This window comes from Arvicanthis niloticus, chromosome 1 (genome assembly GCF_011762505.2).
Source record: "Arvicanthis niloticus isolate mArvNil1 chromosome 1, mArvNil1.pat.X, whole genome shotgun sequence".
In the NCBI taxonomy this organism is placed as follows: Eukaryota; Metazoa; Chordata; class Mammalia; order Rodentia; family Muridae; genus Arvicanthis; species Arvicanthis niloticus.
The window spans coordinates 94,916,179-94,942,511 of record NC_047658.1 but is presented as its reverse complement, the minus strand read 5'-3'; the positions used below and the strand labels follow the sequence as shown (position 1 = coordinate 94,942,511).

At 50.2% G+C, this 26,333-nt stretch overlaps 1 protein-coding gene and 1 long non-coding RNA gene across 3 annotated transcripts in view; one reads left to right on the top strand and one right to left on the bottom strand.

Moving 5' to 3' along the window:
• LOC117719326 (uncharacterized) overlaps nucleotides 1–6,195 on the bottom strand; it is a 7,104-nt gene extending 909 nt beyond the window's left edge. Inside the window, exons 1-4 of one of the 2 annotated variants that reach the window (XR_004608144.2) lie at nucleotides 6,080–6,195; nucleotides 4,416–4,642; nucleotides 3,962–4,091; nucleotides 280–460 (exon numbers count right to left, since the gene is read on the bottom strand). This is a non-coding gene — a long non-coding RNA (uncharacterized LOC117719326). The remainder of the gene's footprint in view (nucleotides 1–279; nucleotides 461–3,961; nucleotides 4,092–4,415; nucleotides 4,643–6,079) is intronic. The other variant, XR_013103172.1, reaches the window with a different exon arrangement.
• Stx1b (syntaxin 1B) lies at nucleotides 5,941–26,333 on the top strand. The gene is made up of 10 exons (XM_034517482.2): nucleotides 5,941–6,232; nucleotides 14,596–14,670; nucleotides 14,852–14,951; nucleotides 15,028–15,102; nucleotides 18,668–18,741; nucleotides 18,894–19,002; nucleotides 19,184–19,257; nucleotides 22,356–22,493; nucleotides 22,599–22,709; nucleotides 22,958–26,333. Exons 1-10 carry the CDS (start codon nucleotides 6,203–6,205, stop codon nucleotides 23,036–23,038), a joined length of 867 nt encoding a protein of 288 aa, XP_034373373.1. The 5' UTR covers nucleotides 5,941–6,202; the 3' UTR covers nucleotides 23,039–26,333.

Sequence of the window (26,333 nt, the reverse complement as noted above, 5' to 3'; positions counted from 1 at the left end):
CAGGTCATAATAGTTCCATGCAGCAATGAATATGGTGAGAAAAGTGACGTCAAACCAAATTCCAAGACCCTTGTGATCCAGATAAGCCTGGAAACAGGCTGAAACAGTGGGGGAACAGGAAGGGAGGACACCAGAGTCACAGGCTCTCTCATGGCTGCTTGGATGGAGATCCTCAAGTTTCTAAGACCTTCCTGATCATTTTCTCAACAAGTCCCTTCTCCATGCCCAAACCGGAAGATATCAGAGCTATTTTACAAGCTTAGGAACTGGAGTTCGTACATGCCAGCCTCGCATTCCGCACAGGTAGTAAACAGATGTTCGCTCTACTCTTGGCTGTGTCTGTAGCACAGAAGTATGATGAACAGGGAGCAGAGCTTCATTAGACACTAGCAAATGGATGCTCAGGCCTGGTAGCTGTTCATCCGTTCCTGTATAAGCAAGTTGTGGCAAGTCCTGTGTACTGGATGGAAGAGAGATTTAGCCAGAGTTCACAGATAGATTCGCTGTGCATGAACTCTCCCCCACCTGAAGCACTGGGTCTTTCTTGGGAACAGAATCTCTGAAAGTAACTTGACCCACCACAAAAGCAAATCTTTGTAGTCTGTGTTTTCAGACAGGGGTTTTCTGTGTGGCCTTGGCTGTCCTAGAACTCTGTAGACCAGGCTGGCCAGGAATTCAGAGTGCTGGAATTAAAGGCATGAGCCACCATGCCTAGCCTGAAACATTTCTGTAGTCTTAAATCACTCAAGCTTGGAGGATTTGTTTTTGGCTTTTCGTTTTGTTTCTGTGACATAACAGCTAACCTGTTATCCAACAGTTTTCAAACTTGATTGCAAATAAGAATCCTTAGGTTAATTGCTAAGAACTCAGATTCCTTAGTCCCAGGCCACATCTATGGAATCAGGATTTCTAGGAAAGGGGCTACACAATCTACAAATCTAATAGGCTTTCCCTTAAACTCCATACGAGTTAAGCTAAACAGGAGAAGTTAGCTGTGGAGGCCATGATAGAGAAGAGACCCCAGGAGACAGGAGCACGAGGAGCGGCATGGTGGGAGAAAAGCATGGGCAGTGACTCAAGACTGGAATCAGAGCCTGGCAGTGGTGGCACACACCTTTAATCCCAGCACTTGTGAGGCAGAAGCAGGTGGATTTCTGAGTTTGAGGCCAGCCTGGTCTACAGAGTGAGTTCCAGGATAGCCAGGGCTACACAGAGAAACCCTGTCTCGGGGAAAAAAACAAAACAAAAAACAAACAAACAAAAAAGACTGGAATCAGGGTCCTTTTGGGGGGGGGGGTTGTTTTTTGGTTTTTGGTTTTTGGTTTTTTCAAGACAGGGTTTCTCTGTGTAGCCCTGGCTGTCCTGGAACTCACTCTGTAGACCAGGCTGGCCTCGAACTCAGAAATCTGCCTGTCTCTGCCTCCCAAGTGCTGGGATTAAAGGCATGCGCCATCACCGCCCGGCCTGGAATCAGGGTCCTTAAGTAATGGCAGCATGTGCCAATATGAGCAACAGAGAGCAGGGTTCTTCCTGAGCAGGGGCTGCCTGGTTATACTGAGCCTCACAGAGAGAGACTGCAAAAGAACTGACGCATGCTTCAGGCTCACTCTTAGGCTTATTTGGTAGATTTCAAGTGATCCTGGATGTGATCAGTGGAAGTCATTAAAGGATCTAGCAGTGCTTGCCTAGTCAATCAAGGCTATGGATCCAATCCCCAGCACCACAAGCAAGACGAAACAACAAGCAGCAGAAAGTCAATGAACAATCCGAGGATGGTGGCACACACCTCTAAGGATCAATTCTTATGAATGAGAATGTGTGTGCCATAGTGCTAGGTTGGAGGCCAGAGGACAACCTGCTAGAGTAAGCTCGCTCCCTTCACCACAGGTCCTAAGGATGGAATTCATCTTAGGTGGTAGCAAATTTCTCCATCTGTCGAGCCACCTTGATGGCCCTGGCAAACACCTTTTCAGCTGTTTGGGATGCTACAGCAGAGGGACAGCAAGTTCAAAGTCAGCCTGAGCAAACTGGCAATACTCTCTCAAAATAAAAATTTTAAAGGAGGGGCTGTCGACAAGGCTCAGTAGTTAAGAGCACTTGTTGCTCTTGCAGAGGACCTGGGTTCCGTTTCCAGCACGCTCATGGTGGCTACAACCATCCGTAACACCAATTCCAAGATATCTGATGCTGTCTGCTGACCTCCATGGGCGCCAGGCACATGCATAGTGAACACACATACATGCAAATGAAACACATTAAATAAAAGTTTTTAAATGTAAGGGCTAGAGAGAGAGTTTAGCAGTTAAGAGAGCACACTGCACTTGTAGAGGATCTGAGTTTGGTTCAGAACACCCATGTCAGGCAGCTCATGACTCTGTAACTTCAACTCTAGAGGATCCAACACCTCTGGCCTCCATAAGTACCTGCATTCATGTGCATGAACCCATGTACGCATGTGTATACATTATACACACAACCCATACACATATTGGAAATAATAGTAAATCTGGGCCAGGTATGATGCCACATGGTTTTGGGCAAGTGGATCTAGACCAGGCAAATCCCAGGCCAGCCAATGCTACATAATAAGTCCCTGTCTTAAATCCTCCTTATCATCTTTAAAAATAAGGACTGTAACTATAAATGGTATAATGCCTGTTTATCATACCCAAGGTTCAATCCCCACACCACCAAGCTTTACAAAAGTAAATAAATAAATCTCTGGACAATGACAGGAATTACTATTGTTATCATAGCTCGTTGTTCCTGTGTCCACTCACCATGTCCTCTTACTTAACACACACAGTGAACTCCCTGTGTTCAAGGAACCACAAAGTCCTGGGGAAAACAGCGGTGAACACTGCAGACAAAATACACCAACCGTGTTGGAATTATTTTCTTTTATTTTGTGCCTAGGAAAAGATGTGAGTCAGCATGCCCATTATTCAGATTTCCGATGAGCAACTACTTTGTGCTTGGCCTGTGTCAGTTCCTGAGGAAATGTAGACAGCTGTTAGGCCTGGGCTGTTCTGGTAGAAGATGACCTTGGCCTCACAGGACGGAAGGATGACTGTCAGAGAAGGGACTCAATACTATTCCACACACAGTGGACACACAGTGGGGGCTCATAGATGCTCATAGATGCTATGATTTCTTGGCATGAAGGGAGATGATGGGGGATAGGAGGTGATATTCATGTAACCAGACGACAGAGTAGGTGTTTGTTTATTTTTTAAACTTATTTTTATTTTATAACCTATGAGTATTTTTCCTGCATGTATGTATAGGTACCACATGCATAATTGGTGCCTGAGGAGGCTAGAAGAGGGTATCAAACCCATTGGGACTACAGTCACAGATGGTTGTGAGTGCCATGTGGGTGCTGGGAGTGGAACCTGGGTCCTCAGCAAGAGTAACAAGTGCTTTTAACCATTGATCTGTCTTTCCAGTTCATTAATTTTGTATTTATTTTTAAGTGTGTGAGGCCTGTGTGTATGTAAATGTACCACCTGTGTATAGTGCCCGTGGAAGCCAAGAAGATGGTATCAGATCCCCTAGGACAGGAGTTACAGGCAGCCGTGAGAGCCATAGAGGTGCTGTGATCTGAAGCTTGTCGTCTGTAAGGCAGCCAGCGCTCTGCTAAACTGTCTCTCTGCCCATTTGTTTGTTTTTCGAATCAAAGCCCCATATATAACCAGGCTGACCTCCAACTTGACATCTTTCTAGATTATAGGCAGCCACTACCGTGTCAGGTTTTAGATAAGATTTTGAGCATAATCCTAGAAGCCGTGGGATGTGGAGGTTCAACAGGTAACATTAGCATACTCAGACAACTTGGAGATAATCACTAGGATCCAGGGAGGAAGGAAGACTTAAAGGGAAGGGCCTTCAAAAGGGAAGACCAGTGAGGACTATCCCTGGTGACCCAGGTAAAAGGAAGGTGAGGAGAGCGCAGACTGACCTGAAGTAGTTGTAACAGGAGGAAGTTCAGAACATGGCAAACCAGGGCTGAGCTGTAGTTTAGTGGTAGAGCATTTTCTTGGCATGTGACAAGCCTAGCTTCGTTCTCTGGCATTGGAGGGAGGGAGACGCTGTCAAAGAGAACCCCATCTTGTAACACTGGACATACCACTTAACCCTTTGAAACCCCAGCTTGCTGATCTGTACACTTGGGACAGCAGTAGTGGTTAGGAGGCTGATTAGTTACCATGGAGGGAGGAGGACATAGTGGATACACAGAACATAACAACAGCACTGTGGGTAGAGGAGGGAGTCAGGGACAGATTCTGCTCCATTGAGTGGCTGGGTAGGTAGAGATGCCATTGTTGATGGAAACAGAAAGAAGCACTTTCAGAACAGCAAAAGCTGACACTATGTCCTTGGGGTCCCCACACCAGAGTCCTGGCCATACTCACTATAGGTAAGTCTCTGACAGCATGTTTTGTCTCTGTGTTCTTGGCCTCCAGCTTACAGCAGGACCTTCCTCTGAGATTACCTGGTTCACGGGTATAGGCGGGTAGGTACTACAGGCATGAAGATGCAGGAAGGCCAAGATGAGGACCTAGGCTCAGTGGATGAAGTGTACCTGAGCTTGTCTCCAGCATCCACACAGAAGCTGTGTACAACAGCACATCTCTATAACCTGCAAGTACCAGAGGCACAGAAAGAGGAAGGTTCCAACCCAATGAGTATATCGAAAATGGTAAGGTTAGGTTCAGTGCAAGATCCTGTCTCTAAAACAAATCTAAAAGTAAGGTGGGGAATGTCAGAAGCCATCCAACACTGACCTTTGACTTACACGTGTGCACATGTACAAGTGAGCACACCTACATACACATGTGTACATGAAGTCAGAGGGATTAAAAAGGAAGATGAGAGCTTAGACTAGCTCCCACGAACCCCGACTGGGGTCACAGAACAGAGGAAGAGCTGGAAGAAGGTGGGAGGTAGAACCCAGAGTTAAGGTCATGGGACGGGGCAGACAAGGCTAGGAGACAAGAAGAGAGTCTTCACAAGAAGGCCACTGGGTGTAGGAACTGTTGAAGGTCACAGATGGTAGGCCCTGCCATGACAAAGATGAATGGTGTCTCAAAGTAGTTACTGGGTATTTGGCAAAAGCAGGGTCGAAGTCCACCCGGCTGGGAGTCCAAACCCTGCTGTCCACGAAAGGAAGAACTGAAGTGCTAATTAAGGCTGAGATGGAAGGAGGGAGAGCAGAGGGTGGAGGGCTCCTGGACCTTCTGCAGCACTAGATTCAAGATGCTACTCCCAGCAGACATCTTCCTTCCTTCTGCACCCCCACCCCAACCCCCAGTGCTGGGGATAGAACCCTGGGCCTTAAAGGCATGCTAGGCAAGCCTATACCACTGAGATTCACTCTAGGCCAGGATAAATGTCATTTTTTACAGAATCATCTAAAAACCCCAGACCAGAAGTCTCAGCAGGTAGTGACCACTCTGTTCTTGGGAGTAGACAAGCTGAGATCCACCGGTGCCAGGGTACTCTCAGGTAGGGTGACGAAGGATGTACAGAACAAGCCCCATGTCCTTCTCAGCAAGCAACAGCCACATACAGGGTCAGGTTTGTTATTTCTAGTGCCCAAAGAGTCTTCTGCAGAGCCGAAGGGACAGAATAAAAGAAGGTCCTGCGTAGGCTCACAGACACTCCGCTTCTCTCAGGTTATTCCCTTAGACCTTCTCTGCCGGTCCACCCCGACTGCAGTTTACCCAGCATCTCTGTCCCTGCCTCTGCATCTCTCCCTGCTTCTTGGGCTCCCCCCTCCCAACTTCTCAGCCTCCCCAGAGCCCCTCCCTTGGGTGCCCCTCCCCGGACTACAACCCCCAGGCGCCCCCAGCCCGGGGCGCTGCGCATGCCCCCTGCTCCCCGCCCCCTCCGCTCCCCCTCCCTCCCTTCCTCCTCACCTCCCTCCGCCCCCCTCCCCCGCGCCTCGGCTCCCGCATCCCTCCATCCAACCCTGTGCCGCAGCCGCATCGCCACCGCAGCCTAGGCAGAGCCCAGTCGGCCCAGGCCCCTGTCTCTGCCTGGCCTCAGCTCCCCGCCCCCCCGCCGCGCACCTTACCCGCACATCCCTCGGAGGTCTAGCCCGGTGCCCCCAGACCCCGGCCTCCAGCACAGAGGCAAGAGGCAGAGAGCAGCAGCGGAGGCGGGAGGACGAAGAAGGGGAGGAGGAGCCCGTCGCAGGATGAAGGATCGGACTCAGGAGCTGCGGAGTGTGAGCTAAGGGGTGGGAGAGGTGGGGAGGCGGGACCCTGTATTTGGGGAGCGCTTGGGGGATGGAGTGGGGGAGGTTCTGGGACATGGGGGGCGGCAAATGATGAGACTAGAGGTTGGAAGCCAGGAGCCCTAACATCTCCTGGCACCTGATATCTCCAGTGAACCTGCAATTGGAGGACAGTGGCTGGAAGGAGTTGGAGGCCATTAAGACACAAGGGGGCAGGAGAGGTCTCAGGGGCCTGGGCAGCCCAAATGCCCGGGAGGACCCTAGAATCTCACCTGGGGATGGGAGAAAGTGAATGTCAAGAAAGGATTGGGGGACACCATCATCCCTAGAGCAGGCTTGTCAAATTAGGCGGATGGAGGGGGTGGTTACTGGCCAGGCCAGGTCCAGTAGGACCCAGATTTGGGATGCTATGGAGGGCACAGGTTGGGATTAGATGTCAGCACCTGGCAGTGAATGAAGTGTGTGGTGGTATTGGTGGTGGTTGTGATGGTGGTGGTGTGTGTGTGTGTGTGTGTGTGTGTGTGTGTGTGTGTGTGTGTGTCCGTGCGCACGCGCACTGGTGTGTTGCTCCGTGGGGAGAGGGCACTGCTCATAGGGGGAGTGTGTGTGTGTGTGTGTGTGTGTGTGTGTGTGTGTGTGTGACTGAGTTCCCCTGGGCCAGAGCCTCAGCTTAGATGACCCCAAAGGTGGGAGAGGAGAGAAAGATCCATCCACCAGGTCAGAGAATTGGGTTGTGTGACATAGGCCACACAGTGCTTGGGGGAACTGGAGCATGGGAGCAGCTAGGGGCATGCTGCTGGCAGCCAGAGGCCAGGCTCCAGAAGGCTGGCTAGCAGGGCTGGAGAAGGATAGGCTAAGGGGCTGCAGGGAAGGCTGCTCCTTGGAGAGGGACTGTGGTGGCCTGATGAAAATGGTTTTGGGCAGGGAGGGTGCTGAGACGTTTGAAAAATGACATGAGCCCAAGGAGGTTGAGGTTCCAGTCTGCTATGTGGCAGTGGCCATTGTGTCCTGATGGATTAGAATATGTCAGAATTCCAAGGGATTGTTACTCTACCTGACAGATGGGGAAACTGAGGTCCAGGGATGGGAAGGGACTGGCCCAAGGTCATCAAGCAAGTATGTGTTTGGTCCAGGTCAAATGGCTCAGGGGCCTCCAGGCTGCTGAGTTGACCATGGGGCTAACCCTTCTGGCCTTTGAAACACAAGTTTTAGAGTGGAGACAAAGAACCCTGTTGTTAGAGAGCCTCCAAAGGCTGGACCTGGAGTTGGGGACCCTGGTTCACAGGCGATATGGGGAAGGAGGGGTGACTTCTTGGAGAGGAAGTGGGGAGAATGGAGGAGCTGACCGGCAGGGAGGAGATTTGAAGGAGTATTTATTGCGTGAGGAAAACCATAGTAGCAATGGCAACTGGATTGTGTGTGTTTTATAGGAAATCACCTCTGGTTCCCGGCAATCTTATGAGGCTGGAGTTAGCATGATCTCATCTCACAGAAAAAGGGAACAGAGTCTCAGAGACATTAAGGAACTTGGCCAAAGTTACAGAGCTAGAAAAAGGCAGGATTCAAACCCAGACCTGCAGCTTCAGTCTCCTAACTCCCCTCCAGGTGCATTTCACAAAGCAGGTTGTCATGGCAATCCCATTAGATCCCAACCAACTTCCTGGTAAGGTAGACAGAGAGTCTGCCTTGTCTGATATTTAGGAAAACTGAAGCCCAGAGGGTTTAAAGATTTCCCCAGGCCACACAACTAAGCAAGGGAGAAAATAGAATTCGAACTCAGATCCCCAGCAGCCAAGAATATTCCATGACTCCCAAACCTAGAGAAATGTGGTAAGGTGGGGGTGGAGGTGTGGTATAATTAGAGGGAGACAAATGTGGGGAGGACTCCTCCGAGTGAGTCAGGGCTCCCTGCCCAGAGGTGAGGAAACCTGTGGCCGGGGCTGCAGGGGGGGTGGGATGGGGGTGGAAGTCAAGTGGCTAGTGCAGTAGGCAAATGATGTGGAGAGCTGGGGGAGGGGTGGGGTAAATACTGACGACTTTGCTGTTACAGCTTAGGGAAAGTGGAGGTTTGGGAGGGTGCAGGTGGGGCGGGGTAGATAGGAGATCCTGATGTCTGGAGTGTCTGCCAGAGTTGAAAGCCACGCTATGGGAAGGCAGTGAGCTGGAGGACGTGGTGAAGGGGCATCAGGAATGCTAGCCAGGAGCCTGATTGTCTCACCAAGGAGTTTTCAAATCTGTTTATCATACAGAGGTTGAGGGCTCAGACTTAGAAGCCACATTGTTAGGGCTTATGTCCTAATTTAGTTATTTCACGTGTGACCTTGGGCATGTTACTAAACCTGTCTGGTACTCGGGGGTGGTTTGGTGGTAGTGGGTGGGTTTTTGTTTGTTTGGGGGAGTGTGGGTGTGTGTGCGCGTGCATGTGTGCGTGTGTGCCTGTGTGTGTGTGTGTTACTGGGGATTGACCTGAGGGTATCGAATACACTAGGCAAGTACTCTGTCATGGGGCTACATCTAAGCCTCAGTTTCCCTGTGTCCTTTGAGAGTAACAGTACTACTTCATTTCACAGGATTATTTTGAGAATTAAAAGTTAATTAATACTTACAAGATGTCTAAGAAAGGGCCTAGTGCGCAGCAGTGGTCTGTGGCTGCTATTCCTAGGTGATGTTCCGGTTCCTCTGGAGTGTCACATAAGCCCATTTGGACATCTCCTAATGGATTTTGATTTTGGAATTATTTGAGGGCTACAGGAGAAAGAGACAGACTTGCTAGAGGGGCTGGCATGGTCCTACAGTTGGTGGGCCTGGAGTTGAACAGCTTTCTGTCTCAGGTTGCCTAGTGCCTTTGGTTGGGAACTAGGAGGTTCTATGCTGGACATGGAACCTCAGCTGAGCAGGTGTCCCAGGTCCAAGGAGGAAGCCAAGAAGGCCACAGTGATGGGAGGGTTGAGCAAGAGGAAACAGGAGGACCAGTCCCAGCTGGGGGCGCAGGGGGCTGGCAGGGGGAGAAGGGAGAGAGGGGTTAGGGGAAGTCAGAAAGCCTGTAGTGAGAAAGCGCCCGGCTTGTAAGAGTAGGCAGAGGCCTGGAGTGAACATTCATTCATAGCCTCCAGGGCACTGGGCCTTTTTCTGCCTCCAGTTCTTCTGCCCAGAATGCTGCTTCCATTGCCTTAAATTCAGTTTTTCCTAAATTACAGCACAACTGGACTCAACTCAGATGCCACCTCCTCAGAAAGACCCTCTCTGGCCACCATGAATAAAGTGACACATGCATGCTTCCATCACATCCTCCTGTCTGTCTGCCTCTGGCTACTTCTCAGGATGAGCCGCTTTCTCTTGTCCATTTTGCATTGTTTGTCTCCCCCTCCCCCACAGGACATTCAGCTCCTTGGAGGCAAGCCCTTCCTTTCTAGGCTTGTTCACCCTCAGTACCAATCATATACAGCTGTTAGATGCATGAGGGTCTTGGGGAGGCAGGGAGAAGACCAGGAAGGGAACAGGTGGGCTAGGTGGGCTGCTAGGGGGAGAAGGAGAAGTGAAGGGCTAGGCTGGACCGAGGGAGATGGAAGCCCAAGCTAAGGAGGCAGATGGACAGGATGCTGAGGGGTGCAAGAGAGCATCTGATGGCTCTAGATCAAATGGTGCAGCACTGAGCCCTGAGGCCTGGGTGGATAGTGTATGGTCGTGTGTGTAAGGTGTATATTTGATACCCTCAGTTCAGTCCTCAACACCACACACACACACACACACACACACACACACACGTGTGAACACACACCTGGGAACACACGCTCGGGAACACACACACACACACACCAGAACCCTCTTGTTGCTGATGTGGAAAACTTTGGCTTTAAGGAGGCCAGATGGGAGGAGCCAGGGGATTGGATTGGATGCCCCGTCCCCCAGGCAAGGAAGCTTCAAGTGACAAAAGCTTTTATTAATTGAGTCCTTCTAGGTGTTCACCAGCTGGGGGACAGTGACAAGCGATGCCCTGCCGTCTGTCAACACCTTATTGGCTGACCGTTCTTGGACAAGCTATGCAATCTCTCTGTGCCTCAGTTTCTTTACCGGTCAGATAGGAGTAAGAGTATCTACTTCATTGAATGATTGTGAGATTAAATGTGAAGAACTGGATATGGGCTCATACCCGAATCCCAACACTTGAGAGAGGGTGAGGCAGGAGGATTGCTGCAAGCTCAAGGCTACTCTGGGCCACACAGTGAGACCCTAGAAAGAAGTGGGAGGAGGGGCAGAGAAATAGAGCAAAAGAGAGTGGGCAGTATAGCTCTCTTTGTGGCCAAGTAAGGATAGAGGGACTACGCCTGTCAGCAGGCTGGACAGAAGAAACCTGGAGACTTGACAGGTTCCCACTTCAAGCTTAACCTCTGGCTTCATTTGCCATGAAGCTTCAGGCAATAGGGCAGTGTGTCTGACTGTCTCCTCACCTGTCACACGGAAGGCAGAGGGGCTCACAGTCCACCCTCATTAAAGATTCTCCCCTTGGCAGCAGTAGGCATTTCCCTGTGGGTCTCAGTGCTTCCTTGGGCCCTCTGTGGGAGGAGACTGCAGCTTGACAAAGGGAGATGTGAGGCCTGGAGAGCGGAAGCCCACAGGGCAGTTTAGCTGCGGAACTGGTGCTGGCTTTTTAGCCTCTCTCTACTTAAAGTTCTCCGTTTATAAAAGAGCTGTGAAGATGTCTATCTCTGGAGGCTGTTGTAAGAATTAAATGAATGGATCTGGTGGGGATGTGGTTTATAATCTCAGCACTCAGGAAATAGAGGCAGGAGGATTCCAAGTTAAAGGCTACCCTGAGCCTTTCAGAGTGACCTTCAGAAAGCCAGGAGCTGGGACCGTTGCTCAGTGAGTGTTGCTTAAACAAGCTTGAGGCCCTGAGTTACACACACACACACACACACACACACACACACACACACACACACACGGAGAGACAGAGGGGAAGTTGGGGAGGGTAGAGACAGACAGAAAGAGGTCAAAAGTGAATTAAATGGGACTGGAGAGATGGCTCAGCAGTTAAGAGCACTGGCTGTTCTTCCAGAGAACCTGGGTTCAATTCCCAGCACCCACATGGCAGCTCACCACCATCTGCAACTCCAGATCTAAGAGATCTGGCAACACTCACACAGATATATATGCAGGCAAAGCATCAATGCACATAAAATAAATTGTCTTTTTAAAAAAGAGAGAATTAAATGGATGAGCATGTACAGAATACACAGACCAGCACCCAGCACCCAGCACGTCATCAGTCTCTATGGTATTTGTCAGTGTTGCAATTGTGTTTGTCAGTGGTCATTACAGAGTTTGTTTACATGTTTGTTTGCTTTAGACAGACACTTATGATATAGTCCTGTGTGGCTTCGCACTGGCTATGTAGACCAGGCTGGCCTTGAAGTCACAGAGGTCCACCTCTGTCTGCCTCTATTGTAATTAAAAGTGTGTGCCTGCTGGGTATATGCCTGTTTTGGAGACAGGGTCTTATTCTGTAGGTCCAGTGATCTGGATCCTGGCCTTCACCACTGAGCCATCTCTCCAGACCCTGTTTTTGTTTTTAAGATTTAACAAAAAATATTTGTTTGTTTGTTTATTGCTGTTGTTTTTGAGACAAGGTTTATCTATTGCAGCCCTGACGGTCCTGGGATTCTGTAGACAAGGCTGGCCTCAAACTCAGAGGTCTGCCTGCCTCTGTCTCCTGACTGCTGGGACTCAAGGTGTACACCACCACACCTGGGTCTAAAAACGTGTGGGGTGTGTGTGTGTGTGTGTGTGTGTGTGTGTGTGTGTGTATACACATATGAGTGCAGGAGCCTGTGGAGACCAGAAGAGGGTATCAGATCCCCTGGAATGGAGTTACAAGCAGGTGGTTGTGAGCTACCCAACATGGATGCTGGGAACCGAACTTGGGTCCTCTCCAAGACCAACACACACTTTTAACAGCCGAGCCGTGGCTCCAGCCCCTTGCTATAGAGATTTGGCGACAATTCAAAGACATAAAAAGAATGTAAGATACATGCAGAGGCACTGATAGGTGACGTTGCTTGCCTGGTATGTTTGGATGCAGAGGCCTGAGCAAGAGCTGGCCCAGGAGGCAAGGAACCCACGCATGGCAAATAGTGACTAAGGAGCCTTCAGGGAAGCAGTCCTAGGGTGCCTAGACCATGGTGTCCTGGTCCTATTCTACCTGCCCTCAGGCAAATCATTGTCCTTTGCCCACTTTGGCTCCATGCCCCTTCATCTATGAAATGGCAACAATATTTGTCCAGCTTTTCTCACTGGGCTGTGGTGGTGAGGATCAGAAGGGATTATGACTCTGAGTATGTTTGTACACACAGAGGAGTTTTAGCACTCTTTGTAGTTATTAACCAAACCAAATCATAGGTAGGCCCTTCTACCTTTTTTCCTCTCTCAAGGGCAAGTAGGTAGCCTGGATACTCTACTAAGAATCTGAGGAAAGGGGCTTTGAAAACAGGTGAAACTGAAATAAGACTTTAGGAAGGACTTCCTCAAGTTGGCATGGGAAGGGAAAGAGACAGAGAAGAGGAAGGTTTCCAGGCAAAGGTTTCTAGACTGGAAAAGCTTCCCCTGCCCTGTGTGAGGCTGGTCAAAGGTGGGTGGGAGGGAGGAGGCTGAGAAGGTCAGCAGGAGATCATGGCCCTGGAGGAGTAGAAGCTGGAGAGCACTCTGACAAACTGCTACATCCTAGAGAGGAGCCCTGCTTCTGACACGCCTCCAGAGCCAGTGTCTTCTGCTGTCAGATTGAGACTGGAGAAACTAAAAATCCTGGCAGGGTCTTTGAGACCTTCAGGTTTGGTTTGAGCAAGACCTGGGCAGAAGCAGGTGACTTTCTGGCCTGGCACAGGAGGTCTCCTCTGGGTTATGCTGGTCTCAGAGCTGCCCCCATTCTGCAGATCCCAAGTGATCTTAGTGTCTTAGTCGCATCATGGTTCCATCTGGCTCTGTCTAGGTTCAATCTGAACAGACTGAGATACATCAGAGCCAAGTGCAGTTCCTTCTTAGCCTGTCTGACTTCCATGAGGGCCTGTCTTTGATCTGCTCCAGCCCTGTCAGCTCTCCCTTCAGGTCCCAGCGGCTCCACTTGCAGCAAACTGCTGTTTGGCTTCTCTCTCTTGATTTCATCCATGCTTTCTTGGCTACATTCTGTCTGAACTCTGGCTCAACCTGTCTGCGATTTGGGCTGAACCCTGGGGCTGATTAGTGCTCCAGACTTAGTGTCTGTTGATGGCTGAGCTCAACTTCACCCTGAGAATTCTGTTCCAAGCAGAGAAGAATGGGGATCCCAGGGGAGCCCTCCTGTGCCTTCCGCCCAACTCTGGGTGAGAACACAGTTGTGGGGCACAAAGATGTTGGGTGAACAGGCAGCACCCTCCTCCTCTCCCTCTGTCCACGTGTCAGCAATGCAGCTCTGCCTGGGTCTGTGTGGTTCCATGTGGGTGTTGGGGGGCCTATTTCTGTGTGCCTGTGTGTCAGCTCTTCTGTCTGTGTCACTGGTCTGCCTGGAGATGGCAGTGTGGGTGGGTGAATCCCTTTGTGTCTCTGAGCCCTGAGGGTGGAGGGTTGAGCAGCTGCAGGTTGCAACTGGGAAATCCGAGTCAGAGAGAGTTGGTGGGTGTGTGGTTGGAAGGGACTGGAAGGAAGTGGGTGGCTAGCGTGGGAAGAGGCTCTCCAAGAGACAGTGCAGTGGGAGGAGAGAGTGTGGGATGAAGTGGGTCAGGGTATTGCCAACATGGCTCAGCCAGCCCTTACTTGGCCTGGCTGTGCTTCCTCAACTTGGCTTCAGCCACCAGCAGCTTGGCAGTGATGGGACCTTTAGGAGGGGAATGGATGGTCAGGTTGTGGCATGGAAAGGGGAGGCCTGGGCAGGCACTGCTAGGAGATGGTAGGGAGGTTCACAGTCCTGGAAAGCCATTCTAGAATCCTCCTTGGAGCCCAGAGGCAGTCATCACAAGGTGGACATTTAGCTGGTTGTTGGAGTGTTGAAATTTGTTCACATCCAGCAGTCAGCAGCAGTGTCTCTTTTCCAGGGAGACTCTGAACAGATGAGGCTGTTCAGATCTCAGAGAATGCCTTTAGCTGACTACTTCAAGGCACACTGGCATCTAGGACATTGGTCTACAAGATAGCCAGTAATGGCTCTGGGTGTTGGTGTCCTTGCTGCCCCTCTTGACTAGGACCCTTCCCAAGATCCCTTTTCTGAGTCTAGAACTGATACGGCCCATATGCATGTGTGGTAGGTAGAGGACCAGAAAAGTAGAGAGTCAACCTTAGGAACAGGACAGGGACTGCTCATGGATCTGGCCTTACTTTGCTTTCAGGCGAAAGACAGTGATGATGAAGAGGAGGTGGTCCATGTGGATCGAGACCACTTTATGGATGAGTTCTTTGAGCAGGTAGAGCTTCCTGTGTGGCCTGGACAGGACCCCTGCCCTTCCCTAAGCGTCCTTTGCCTTGCTGATTCCCTCATCCCTGCACACTCCTTGGCCTTCTGGGTTTGGCCGATTTCACTGAACACTGGCTAGGTCTCATCTGGCCCTCTAACCTGGATGAGGTGTCACTGATTTCCTGCCCCAGGTGGAAGAGATCCGAGGCTGCATCGAGAAACTGTCTGAAGATGTGGAGCAAGTGAAGAAACAGCACAGCGCCATTCTCGCCGCCCCCAACCCTGATGAGAGTGAGTGCTGCTGCACGGGGACCCAGGGCCTGGGTCCTCACCCGGAATCTCACTCCTCTCCTTGCCCTTTCCCCAGAGACTAAACAGGAGCTGGAGGACCTCACGGCTGACATCAAAAAGACGGCAAACAAGGTGCGGTCCAAGTTGAAAGGTGAGGACTGCAATCCTGCCACCGTGAACAAAGATCTCTCTCTGAATTAGATTAGACAAGACAGGACTCTGGGGAGTCAGATTCCTAAATGTTGAGAAATATACAAGCCCACTTTTGCCCATGAACTTTGGAAACACTTGACAGGGAAATGAGCCATGTTGGGTTTCCACCTGAATTGTACCTTAGAGCCATCAATCAGAAAAATACAGATTTCCAGTCAGTAGAGGTGGGGGAGGTCCCATAAGGCCTTCTGTCTTCATCTCCTTGCACAAAGTCACAAAGTTAGTGGCCTTGGGGACAAGCCCCTCCTCCCCCCCCCCCAAAAAAAATTTGCTGTCCGAAGGGTAGCAATGAGCCTCAGTGGTAAATGCCTTACAGTGCTGAATTACCTCAGAGGCTGCCACAGGAAGACTGAGAGCTCCGGACCAGCGTGGGCTATGTAGTGAGACTCTATTTCAAAGAATCCAGGAAGAAAAGGGGTAAAACTGAGAGGGACATACTTTTCCAAGAGGTTTTAATTTTGATCAGTCCTCATTTGTCCTAAACAGGCTCTGAGCACGACACTGAGCACCCAGTAGGTGGGCCCAGCAAATGCTTCTGAATTAGTATCCTCGGCTCAGGACAGATTGGACTGTGTGGCTGACATCAGGGGCTGGCACGCTTTCCGGAGGGCCTTGCCAAGTGCTCATGTATTCACTCCAATTTAAGAACTTGGGTGCTGCTAATAACCACCTTCCCTCAAAGCACTGTGGGCTGGGAGCCTCCTTGTCTGCTGGTGCCAGGGGAATAGCTGCATTGAGGAGCAGCCGCCTATGTACCCTGGTAATCCAGCAGCGTAGGGCATTTACCAAAGTGTCTGTAGCACTGAGGCTCATTGCTAGGCTCTGGACAGGCTTTTTTGGGGGGGGGGGGGAGGGACTTGTCCCTAAGGCCACTAACCCTGCATAAGGAGATGAACACACAAGCTTCAGGTCCTTATGGACTTACAAAGAGGTCATGTGAGAGTGAGAACCTTTGATGCTGACCGATAAAAACAAGCCCTTTGTACTCAGAGAGTGTGCTCTGGGGTCATGCTCACGCAGTCTACATGGAGGAGTCCAGCCTCTAGTGCCACTCACTGTAGACAGTCCCTGTCCTCAGTTCGCTCATCAGTATAGTAGGGAAAACTGAAGAAATTATAGTTTCTTTTTTGTTCTAGTCTTGACTGCAAAGTCTTTTCCTCCAGATGATGTCTTACCAAGAATCTCAAATATAGGGGCTGGAGAGATAGCTCAGTAGTTAAGAGCACTGGCTTCCAGACGACCCAGGTTCAATTCTCAGCACCCACATGGAGGTTCACAAGTGTCTGAAGTTCTAGCTCCAGGGGACTCGACACCTTCATAATAGACATACACGCAGGCAAAACACAATGCACATAAAATTAAAAAAAAAATCTCAAATATAAAACAGAAAAGTTGGCAGACTGGTGGTATACAGCATTAGTTAGTCTCAGCACTAGGGAGGCAGAGACAGGCAAATCTTTGTGAGGTCCAGCCCAGCCAGAGTTATAAGGTGATAATCTCGAAACAAACACCATAAAAGCCAGGCTTTGGCCAGGCACAGTGGTTGCTTCTGTACTTTCAGCACTTGGAAAGGTGAGATGGATGGGTGGGTCACAAGTCCAAGACTCCTTGGTTTCTTCAGACCCATTGGTCCTGATGTAGAACACTTTCTAAAAGACCATGAGGAAAACTTTGTGGTCAGGGGTTCATGAATAGGTCCAGACAAATGACAGAAAAAGAAAAGGTGGTTTAAGGACCTGACCAGGAAAACAAAACAAAACAAAAAACAGAGCCACAAAATCCAAAACAAACAAACAAAAAACCCTTCATCTCTTCCATCTTCCTCCAGTTGGTGGCATCAGGGTGACTGAATTCTCACGAATTTGAACTCCAGTTTCTGGTGTGAAATATCACTGAATTCCCTCAGCAGTTGTAAAAGACCCCTCTGCCCAGAATTGGCCTTTGTCCCAGGCCTGATAAGAAGGTCCAGGGAGGGCTGACAGGTTCCTGGGTCCCTGGTCATGTGTGCCTGTGCTTTCCTGACTGATACAGCTAGTGGTAGCACTCAGTCACTATGCCTGCTTCTGCTTACTGGATAGTCTTGAGGTGCCATCTGGCTCTGTCCCCCTTCCCCACTGCCAGTGGGACAGAGAGAGGTGGCACTCTGGGGACTGGCCCAGAGGCCTTCAAAAGTCATAGCATCTCGGGTATTCGTCCCTGCTACATTTTCTGATCTGACTTAAAGAAGCTGTTACTACAAGCTCTTCTCAGAAAATCTGAATGACGGCCTCAGGAAGACATGGTCCAGAAAAAGTTTGAAGCATCCTTTAGAAGAGAGAGCTCAGCTGGGAGGTGGTGGCACATGTCTTTAATCTTAGCACTTGGTGGAGGTTGCAGGGGGTGGGCAGAAGCCTGAGTCCTAGGACAGCCAGGGCTACACAGAGAAACAAAACAAAACAAAAAATAAGATAAAAAAGAAATGGGGGCTCATAGGACAGGCAGGGGAGGAGAGCTAAGTTTCCTCTGTTAAAACATCGCTCAGTAAGCTGAATGGCCACTGTGATAGTTTGTATATGCTCGGCCCAGGGAGTGGCACTATTAGAAGGTGTGGCCCTTTGGAGTAAGCATGGCACTGTGGGTGTGGCCTTTAAGACCCTCATCCTAGCAGCCTTCAGATGAAGGTGTAGAATTCTCAGCTTCTCCTGTACCGTGCCTGCCTGGATGCTGCCATGTTCCTGCCTTGTTGATAATGAACAGAACCTCTGAACCAGCCCCAATTAAATGTTGTCTTTTTAAAAGTCGCCTTAGTCATGGTGTCTGTTCACAGCAGAAAAACCCTAAGACAACCACCAAGAAAGTTAGGTAGCAGAGGGTCTTGCCTGCGGGAACAGCTACTCAGAAGGCTGAGGCAGTAAAGTCTTTGGGTCCACAAGTTCCAAACAATGTAACAACAACACCCTGTTTTTTTTTTTGTTTTTTTTTTTTTTTTTTTGGGTTTTTGGAGACAGGGTTTCTCTGTGTAGCCCTGGCTGTCCTGGAACTCACTCTGTAGACCAGGCTGGCCTGGAACTCAGAAATCCACCTGTCACTGCCTCCCAAGTGCTGGGATTAAAGGCTTGTGCCACCACTGCCTGGCAACACCCTGTCTTAAAAAAAAAAAAAAAAAAAAAAAAGCTGGGTTTTGCTTCTTGTACAGAGCTGAGAGGAACTGGACATTACCTGGGGGCGGTCCTCTCTAGTGAACTGGCTTTACTCCCTTGTGGGTTTGGGTTCTTTCCAAGGCAAAATCCTTCCAACAGAACAAGCTTTCTGTCTGGTGCCCTTTTGACTCTCCCTACCTATCTTAGGGAACCCCCTCAAACCCTGGCTTATATTCTTGGCAGCCTGCAAATAAACTGCACCAAAGCTTTTATTGGGTATAGTGCCTGTTCTCAGGCCTGGAGCCTCCCTCTTCCCAAGGCCCAGACCCCGGTCCCACACCCCATCCTCGGCGTCTCCAGCCTGTTACTGCCTTCTCTCTGCAGCGATTGAGCAAAGCATTGAGCAGGAAGAGGGGCTGAATCGTTCTTCCGCGGACCTGCGCATCCGCAAGACCCAGGTAGGCTCAGGGAGCAGGGGACCAGCAGGGAGATGAAGGATGGGGACTAGTGGGCAGAACTAGGGTTCTGAATATGTGTCGGAGAGTGGTGCTGCAGCCTTCAGGGTCTCCTGTCCCTGATGCCCTGCTATGACTTCCCCTGATTTCCCTAGCACTCCACACTTTCACGGAAGTTCGTGGAAGTAATGACCGAATATAATGCAACTCAGTCCAAGTACCGGGACCGCTGCAAGGACCGCATCCAGAGGCAGCTGGAGATCAGTGAGTGTGCCCCTCCCTTTCCCAAACTTCCAGGACTTGCCAGGCCCCCCGCTCCAAGTGGTTCCTCTCTGAAGCCAACTCCAAGCCTCAGCCTAGTGGAAGGGTGGGTCCCGGGGTCCTGCTCCCTTCTTTCCACTACCTTAGGCCCACTTCCTGAGCAGGGCGTCCTTTCTCCACACAGCTGGCAGGACTACTACCAACGAAGAACTGGAAGACATGTTGGAAAGCGGGAAGCTGGCCATCTTCACAGATGATGTGAGCCCCCGGGTGGGGTCAGGGTCTGTCGGGTAAACCTTTGCCTCTCCTCCTCTCCACCCTGGAATCTCTGACAGCTTGGACCATGAACTGGAAGATTCCATGGGGGCAGGGCAGGAAGGCACCTCCTTTGAAAATGGTTGGTAGTGGCATGCCCTGTGTTATACATGTGCAGGTTTTGTTTTTTGAGACAGGATCGTGCTGCGTACCCTAGGCTTGTTTCAAATCCCAATCCTCTGGCCTCCGCTGGAATTACAGGCATGCGCCACTATGACCACCTTTATTTAATCTTTCCCACAATCTCAGAGGAAACCCATTTCACAAAAGAGGAAAATTGGGCCAGAAGGTGGAAGACTTTGCTAAGAACTTGACCCCACAGTCTAACATCTGAGTTAGAGCTCTTCAGTATGGTAACTGGCAGCAATCCACAGCCCACTCCCCCGCAACCCATTTTTGAAGATTTTTTTTTTTTTTTTTAGTTTAACTTAAGTTTTTTCTACCCTGCCCTGTCCTGTCATATAGGATAAGTGGATGGAATTTCTCCAAACCCACATTCTCCCATTCTCCTTTTTCCTTGTGGACTTTTGCCTTGGCCTGCCTAGTCCTGTCTCCATTTCTGCCTCAGTGGCCAGATGACTTTGGGAAATGGGTGTGAACCAGGTATAAAGCAATCTTTGTGATTGTTTAACAGTTTGCTTTCAGTTATTAATAATTGAATAGTTTATTTTGTTGAGTTAAGCCAGGCAGATAGGTTGTGGGCTAGTTAGATCCTTCTCCTCCTAATACCCCTCTCTTCAGGCCTTCTGTCTTTTTGTGTGAAACTGGAGAGAAGCTTGGTGGGTGACTCAAGAGGTCTTACTTTAGTGGGCAAGAGTTGACCTCTGGGGGCTGGAGAGATGGCTCAGCAGTTAAGAGCACTGACTGCTCTTCCAGAGGTCCTGAGTTCAATTCCCAGCAACCACATGGTGGCTCACAACCATCTGTAACAGGATCTGACGCCCTCCTGTGGTGTGTCTGAAGACAGCTATAATTGTACTCATACATTAGATAGATAGATAGATAGATAGATAGATAGATAGATAGATAGAGTTGACTTCTGCCCAGGCATGGTGGTACATGCCTTTAATTCCACCACTTGGGAAGCAGAGACAGGAGGATCTCTGTGAGTTCAATGCCAGCCTACTCCACACAGCAAGTTTCAGTACAGCCATGACTATATGGATAGACCCTGTCTCAGAAAAAAAAAAACAAAAAAAAAACAAAAACAAAAAAGAGTTGACCACTGCCCCCTTGGCACTCCACTGTGGGAGTGGAAACCATCTTGTGAAACTCACTCAATTTCACAACAATGCCAGTGATTGGGAGCCCTGTGAGGCCCAAGGAACCTGCAGCTGAGCCCTAGGTATTGGCTGGGGGTTCTTAATACTGGAGTCAAGGAAGACGTCAATATATCTCATTGAGATGCACCTAAGAGACAGCAGGATATGGAAAAAGATGGCTTACCTGTTAAGGCACCCAAGTTCAGTTCAGTTCCCAGCACCATGTCAGGGGCTCAGAACTGCCTGTAACTCCAGCTCCAGGGCATCCAGTTCCTCCAACCTCTGTGGGCACTTGCATTCACATTTGAGAACACATGTTTGTTTGTTTGTTTGTTTTGAGACAAGGTTTCTCTGTGTAGCCCTGGCTGTCCTGGAACTCCCTCTATAGACCAGGCTGGCCTTGAACTCAGAAATCCGCCTGCCTCTGCCTCCCAAGTGCTGGAATTAAAGGCGTGCGCCACCACTGCCCGGCAGCGAGAACACATTTTTAAATAAAAAAGACAAGTGAGCATTTAGGTATGAGAAAATTGGAAAAGAGCAGTAACAACATGGGAAGGGAGAGGGGACCCTTGCAGGGCAGCTGGCAGATGACCTTAGCTCGTACAGTATGGGTAGGAAATATGAGCAGAAAGGGAGACAGGCCCAGCCACCAGTGTTGAGGTGTGTGACCTGTGGTGATGGGGGTACTGGTAAGTGTTAGAGGAAAGCAATGGCCTACTGCAGTCTAAGCACAGTGGTGACCAGTAGCCCAGGTCAGGAGCTGAGGGGCATTGTAGCTTCAAGCTGGAATTTCTGCTCCTGACTCTTGAGAACAGTGGTGCATTTTTTTTTTCTTTTCTTATTTATCCCTTGCCTCATCTCGTGAAGGCTCCTGTCAGCTCACGGGCAGCCTTCGCATCCCAGCCTCCCTGTCTGTTGCTTCTTTCCTACCTGCTGTATATCCCGCCTCAGCCTGTCAGCTTTTACCGTCTCTCTTCCCTGGACGAGATAAGTGCCCAGGGGTGAGGTTGTGAGCTCTATACAAGCTTTTTTCTTGTAATTTGCAAACTTCTCTTTGATGCCTGATGTGTTTCAGGAACCAATCGAAGCTACACAAACGAAGCATTCAGTTTTGCAATAATCTTTTGAGGCAGATGGTTTACTGTGATACATATTTTCTAGGTGGTGACAGCAAAGTCCAGAAGAGGGTAAATAATTTGCCCAACGATGTAGCCAGTGCTACTGCTTTGTGGGTTCTTCTTTCTTCCACTCTCCCAACCTCCAGCAGCAGATAGGAGAGAAAAGAGGATAGAGGAGAAAGGGGGCGCCATTACTGTAAGACAACTTCCTGCTGATTAGTAGCTTCAAGTTCCTTCAAGTTCCAGCACTGTCAGGATTTCTTTCTTCTTTGCACATGGCTACTTAATAAACTACAACCAGTATCAGTTGACCAACAACCAACCTGCCACCTCCACTAACCCCAACTTTTTTTTTCTTCATCCCACATCATACAATTGCAGAAACTATCTGCCACTTGCAAAATTACACCCCTGCCAGAGCACGAGGCAAATCACAGTCAGCTGCTGTGGACACTCTGATGCAGCCTCACGTCCCACACCTGGGATTGAAATGAACACACATTCTTACAATATTTCTGTGGGGTTTTTTTTTTTTTTTTTTTAAGAAACCAAAATTCCAAAATTGTCACTACACAAGGATTTGAACCCGACCCCTCTGTTGAACTGAAGCTGTTCCACGGCAAAGGGTGATCGCTTCCCTTTCTTCCTCCCATCACCTTAGATCAAAATGGACTCGCAGATGACGAAGCAGGCCCTGAATGAGATTGAGACAAGGCACAATGAGATCATTAAACTGGAAACCAGCATCCGAGAGCTGCACGACATGTTTGTGGACATGGCCATGCTCGTAGAGAGCCAGGTACAGGCCCTGCCACATGGGTCCGGGAGCCTCCCTGAGCCCCAAGGATAGGATGCCTTTGCCAGCCCAGCTCTCTGTCCCTCGTCACATTTCCTCTGTGTGCAGGGTGAGATGATCGACCGAATTGAGTACAACGTGGAGCATTCCGTGGACTATGTGGAACGAGCCGTGTCCGACACCAAGAAAGCTGTGAAATATCAGAGCAAGGCCAGGAGGGTAAGCCAGCGGAGGTTGCCTGATGCAGGGGGAGGCAGGAGATCAGCGGGTGGGGTGTGGCAGTTATGAAATGGGTGAGAGGCCTTATCTACATCTACGGCTCTGACCGCTTCCTGTTTCTGTTTTCTCTCCCCTCTTTTTCCTCATGTCCCACATCCAAACTCTTCCTTCATTTGTCTGTCTGCCTCTCTCCCCATCCTTCACTTTCCCTCTTCCTCTCCCTCTCTCTCTTACCTTTCTACCTGCAGAAGAAAATTATGATCATCATTTGCTGTGTGGTGCTGGGGGTGGTCTTGGCGTCATCCATTGGGGGGACACTGGGCTTGTAGGCCCCTACCCTTCTTTTCCCCAGGACCCTCCCCACACATCGGGAGCAATACCCCCCACCCTTTCACTTTTCCCCTGCTCCAAGCTCACTCCCAAAACAGACCCAGGCAGTTCCAGCTGCTCTCACCTCACGCAGACCCTGGAGTCCCTGGCCCTCACCTTGCCATGGATCCCCCTCCACCTTGCCGCACATAGATAGCAGCAGGCGTGATCACACATGCACACCAACATGCATGCCGAGGGCACATGCTCAAGACGTGTGGACACCCCAGCGTGTGTGTACTTGTGTAGATGTATGTAGATGCCCTGAACCTCTTCTTGCTGCCACCTTCATCCTGTGTGGTCTGAACTTCCCTCTCTGTCCGGTTGCTGGGCTAACTGTAGCAAGCCCACCATGGGCCCAACCTGTTCTGTGTGAATAGACATAGATAGTGTGCGTGTGTGTGTGTGTGTGTGTATGCGTGTATGCATAGATCTGTGCCCATACAATGTACGTACACGGAGTTTTGTGAGTACCTGTGAAAACCCAATGCAAAAGCAATTCCTCCACTGACCTCTCCTATCTGCTACATTTGGAGTGGGAGTATGTGTGAGGATAATTCATATCACAGAGGATCCAGGGAGGCCCAGCGACCATGCCACACATCTCATGTGATGTAGAATAAACTCTCCTGGCTTGGTTACTGCCAGAGGTCGCATCATGTCCTGGGGACTCTCTCTCTCTCTTTCTCCCCCTCTTTCCCTCCCTCTGTCCTTCCCTCCCTCCCTCTCTCTCTTTCTCTCAGCTTCTCTCCCTTCCTCTCTCCCTCCCCTCCTCTCTCTCAGTGTGTGTGTGTGTGTTTGTGTATTGGGTATTGGAGTTCTGGGGAAGCAAGTAGAAGCCTGTGTGTAAATGATAAAGAGCCCGGCTTAGTTTGGATGGATGTGTATTTTCCTTAACAAATGATGTAAAGGGCTTCTGCACAAGGTGTGTGTGTGTGTGTGTGTGTGTGTGTGTGTGTGTGTGCATGTGTGAAGTATTGATAGTTTTCTCCTCAGACAGAGCCCTCCATGCTGTGGATCAGACACTAGTTTTGGGTGGGTACAGATGCCTGTTTCTAAGCTGTCTCTAATATGGCTGTATGTGTGCATCCTTAGGGACTTTACATAATGTGTTTCTGCTCCTATATGTCACACACACGCACACGCACACGCACGCACACACACACACATACACACGCACACCCCTCTTTAAGGCTATGCTCCCATTCTGGTTTGTTTCTTCAGGCTCAGTTGCTTCCTCTCCACCTCCTCAAAACAGAAGCCACACACACTGCTCCAACACAAGTGTGTGAGTGGAGCTTCACAGAGCCTTGGACAGCTAGCACACACTAATGTGCTCATGAATGCTGAGGTTGAGAAAATTCCTGAAAGGTGGCCACACATAGGTGCCGGGGCCTCACAAACAGCATAGTGCCTGCCCAGGGCCATCCTTATTTGTACATGAGTGTCTCCTGGAGGGCTATGGTAGGAGTGATGAGGTTAGAGGTCAGGGGCTGCCCATGGCAGGTGGCAAGGCATGGTATCTCCCCCTCCTGCCTCTCAGAGTCACCTTAGACTATTGTTTCTCCTCACTGCCCCAGCTGATGCTTTGAACTTTCTCAAAAAAAACTTGTGTTTGGGCAACTGGATTTCACATATACCTTGAGTGGCCATTTAGGGTCATCCTTGAACCTGTCCCTTGGGCATGTCTTCTGCTGAAACATCAGCCATGGCTACAAGCTGAGTGACTGGGATGGTGAGAAGGGCTGTTCTGAGGCAGTATGCAATGGAGGAATTCCTGCATCGTGTGGACAGCTGTGTGGCTTATGGGTTCTTTGGGAGCAGACAGGAGGTAAATGGGACAAAGGACAGAGCTGGCAGTCCTGGGAACATGGAGGTGATATATAGAGGTGCGTGTGTCCTGCCTGCCCTGGAGTAAGGTAGCCACATGAAGTGTGTGTACATAAGTGTGTGCAGAACTCGGGGAAAAGGGAGTGACCCCTGCAAATAGGACCTTCTAGATAACAAGACTCTTCTGAGCCAGCTCTGACAGCTGATCTCTTCCCTGCCTGGCTGTTTGAGCCCTGCCCACCTAGTGTGTGTGTGTGTGTGTGTGTGTGTGTGTGTGTGTGTGTGTGTGTGTGTGTGTTTTCATGTCCACATGTATGTAACCCCCCAGATTAGCTGTGCTGAGGAGGGAGCCTGCCTATCCATTCCAGAATACTCTTCTGCAGGGCCCAGAGCCTCCTGCCCTCACCTTTGGCTTCTTTGGAGATGTCAGAGGCAGAGGCATCGTCAGGATCCAGTTCCCTTCTTTCAGCCCAGCCAGCCAGAACTCCCATTAACTCAGATGTTGCTAGCTGCCTCCCCAACACCCCAGGCATGGTGTTCACAAGGACAGGACTGTGTCTGCCATGCTGCTCCTGCCTCTTTGAATGGCACTGGGCCCACAGCTGCCTACCACTGGGCCTCAAGTGGATGAGCAGTCCCTGAGAGTCTGCTGTAACTCAGCTTTCTACAAGACCCACACATCACATGATGGACATGCTTGTTGACTGCTGTCTACATGTGTATCCTGGATGGTTGTCTGGGGGCTGGTGTCTGTTGCATGTTCTCAGATGTGTGCTGCGTGCCCTCCACACTCCCCAAGCCATCAAGCCCAATTATGCCCCCTTGGTGGTCCCAGGCCCAAGCCAGGACCCAATGCTTCCATTCTCCCTTTCCTTGCCTCTTACAAAGCACACTGCGTGTCCATCTCATGTGCCAGTGGATCATCATGCTCCCGTCATACCTTGAGCGTGTACACATGTGTGTTCTATGCACTCACCCTGCCCTACCTACCCAACAGAGGACAAGATGGTCGGCCCCAGCTCTCTTCTCCCCTACCTAGCCTCTCCCCATGCCCCGCTGTGCAGCTGTGTGCGTTGGTGTGTTTCTGTGTCGCTGGCGTGTCATGTGATGTAGCCATGTTTGCTGACATGAGCCCCTGCTCCCTTCTCTTTTTCTCCATTGGTTTCTAGAACTCTCTTCCTCCCCTCCCCTGAGGGGACAGGACTCCTGGGGTCTAGCTTGGGGGCCCGAGCCTGGCCACCCTCCTGTTAGCCCTCAGAGTCTTATTTCTCTCTATTGGTGACCAAGTTGCAAATGGATAAAATACAGGAAATTCTGACCCCCTGCCCCAGACCTGCATGTCCTGTCCCCAGTGCCCCTGAACCCCATCCTGGGCCAGATTGGGCCTGGCGGGACGGGAGAAATAGCAACTAATCCAACAGCGGG

Coding starts and splice junctions, on each gene's coding strand:
- Stx1b (XM_034517482.2), top strand. CDS start 6,203: ATGAAGGATCGGACTCAGGAGCTGCGGAGT. Junction 14,671..14,851: donor TGGATGAGTTCTTTGAGCAG/GTAGAGCTTCCT, acceptor TTCCTGCCCCAG/GTGGAAGAGATCCGAGGCTG. Junction 19,003..19,183: donor CCAGAGGCAGCTGGAGATCA/GTGAGTGTGCCC, acceptor TTCTCCACACAG/CTGGCAGGACTACTACCAAC.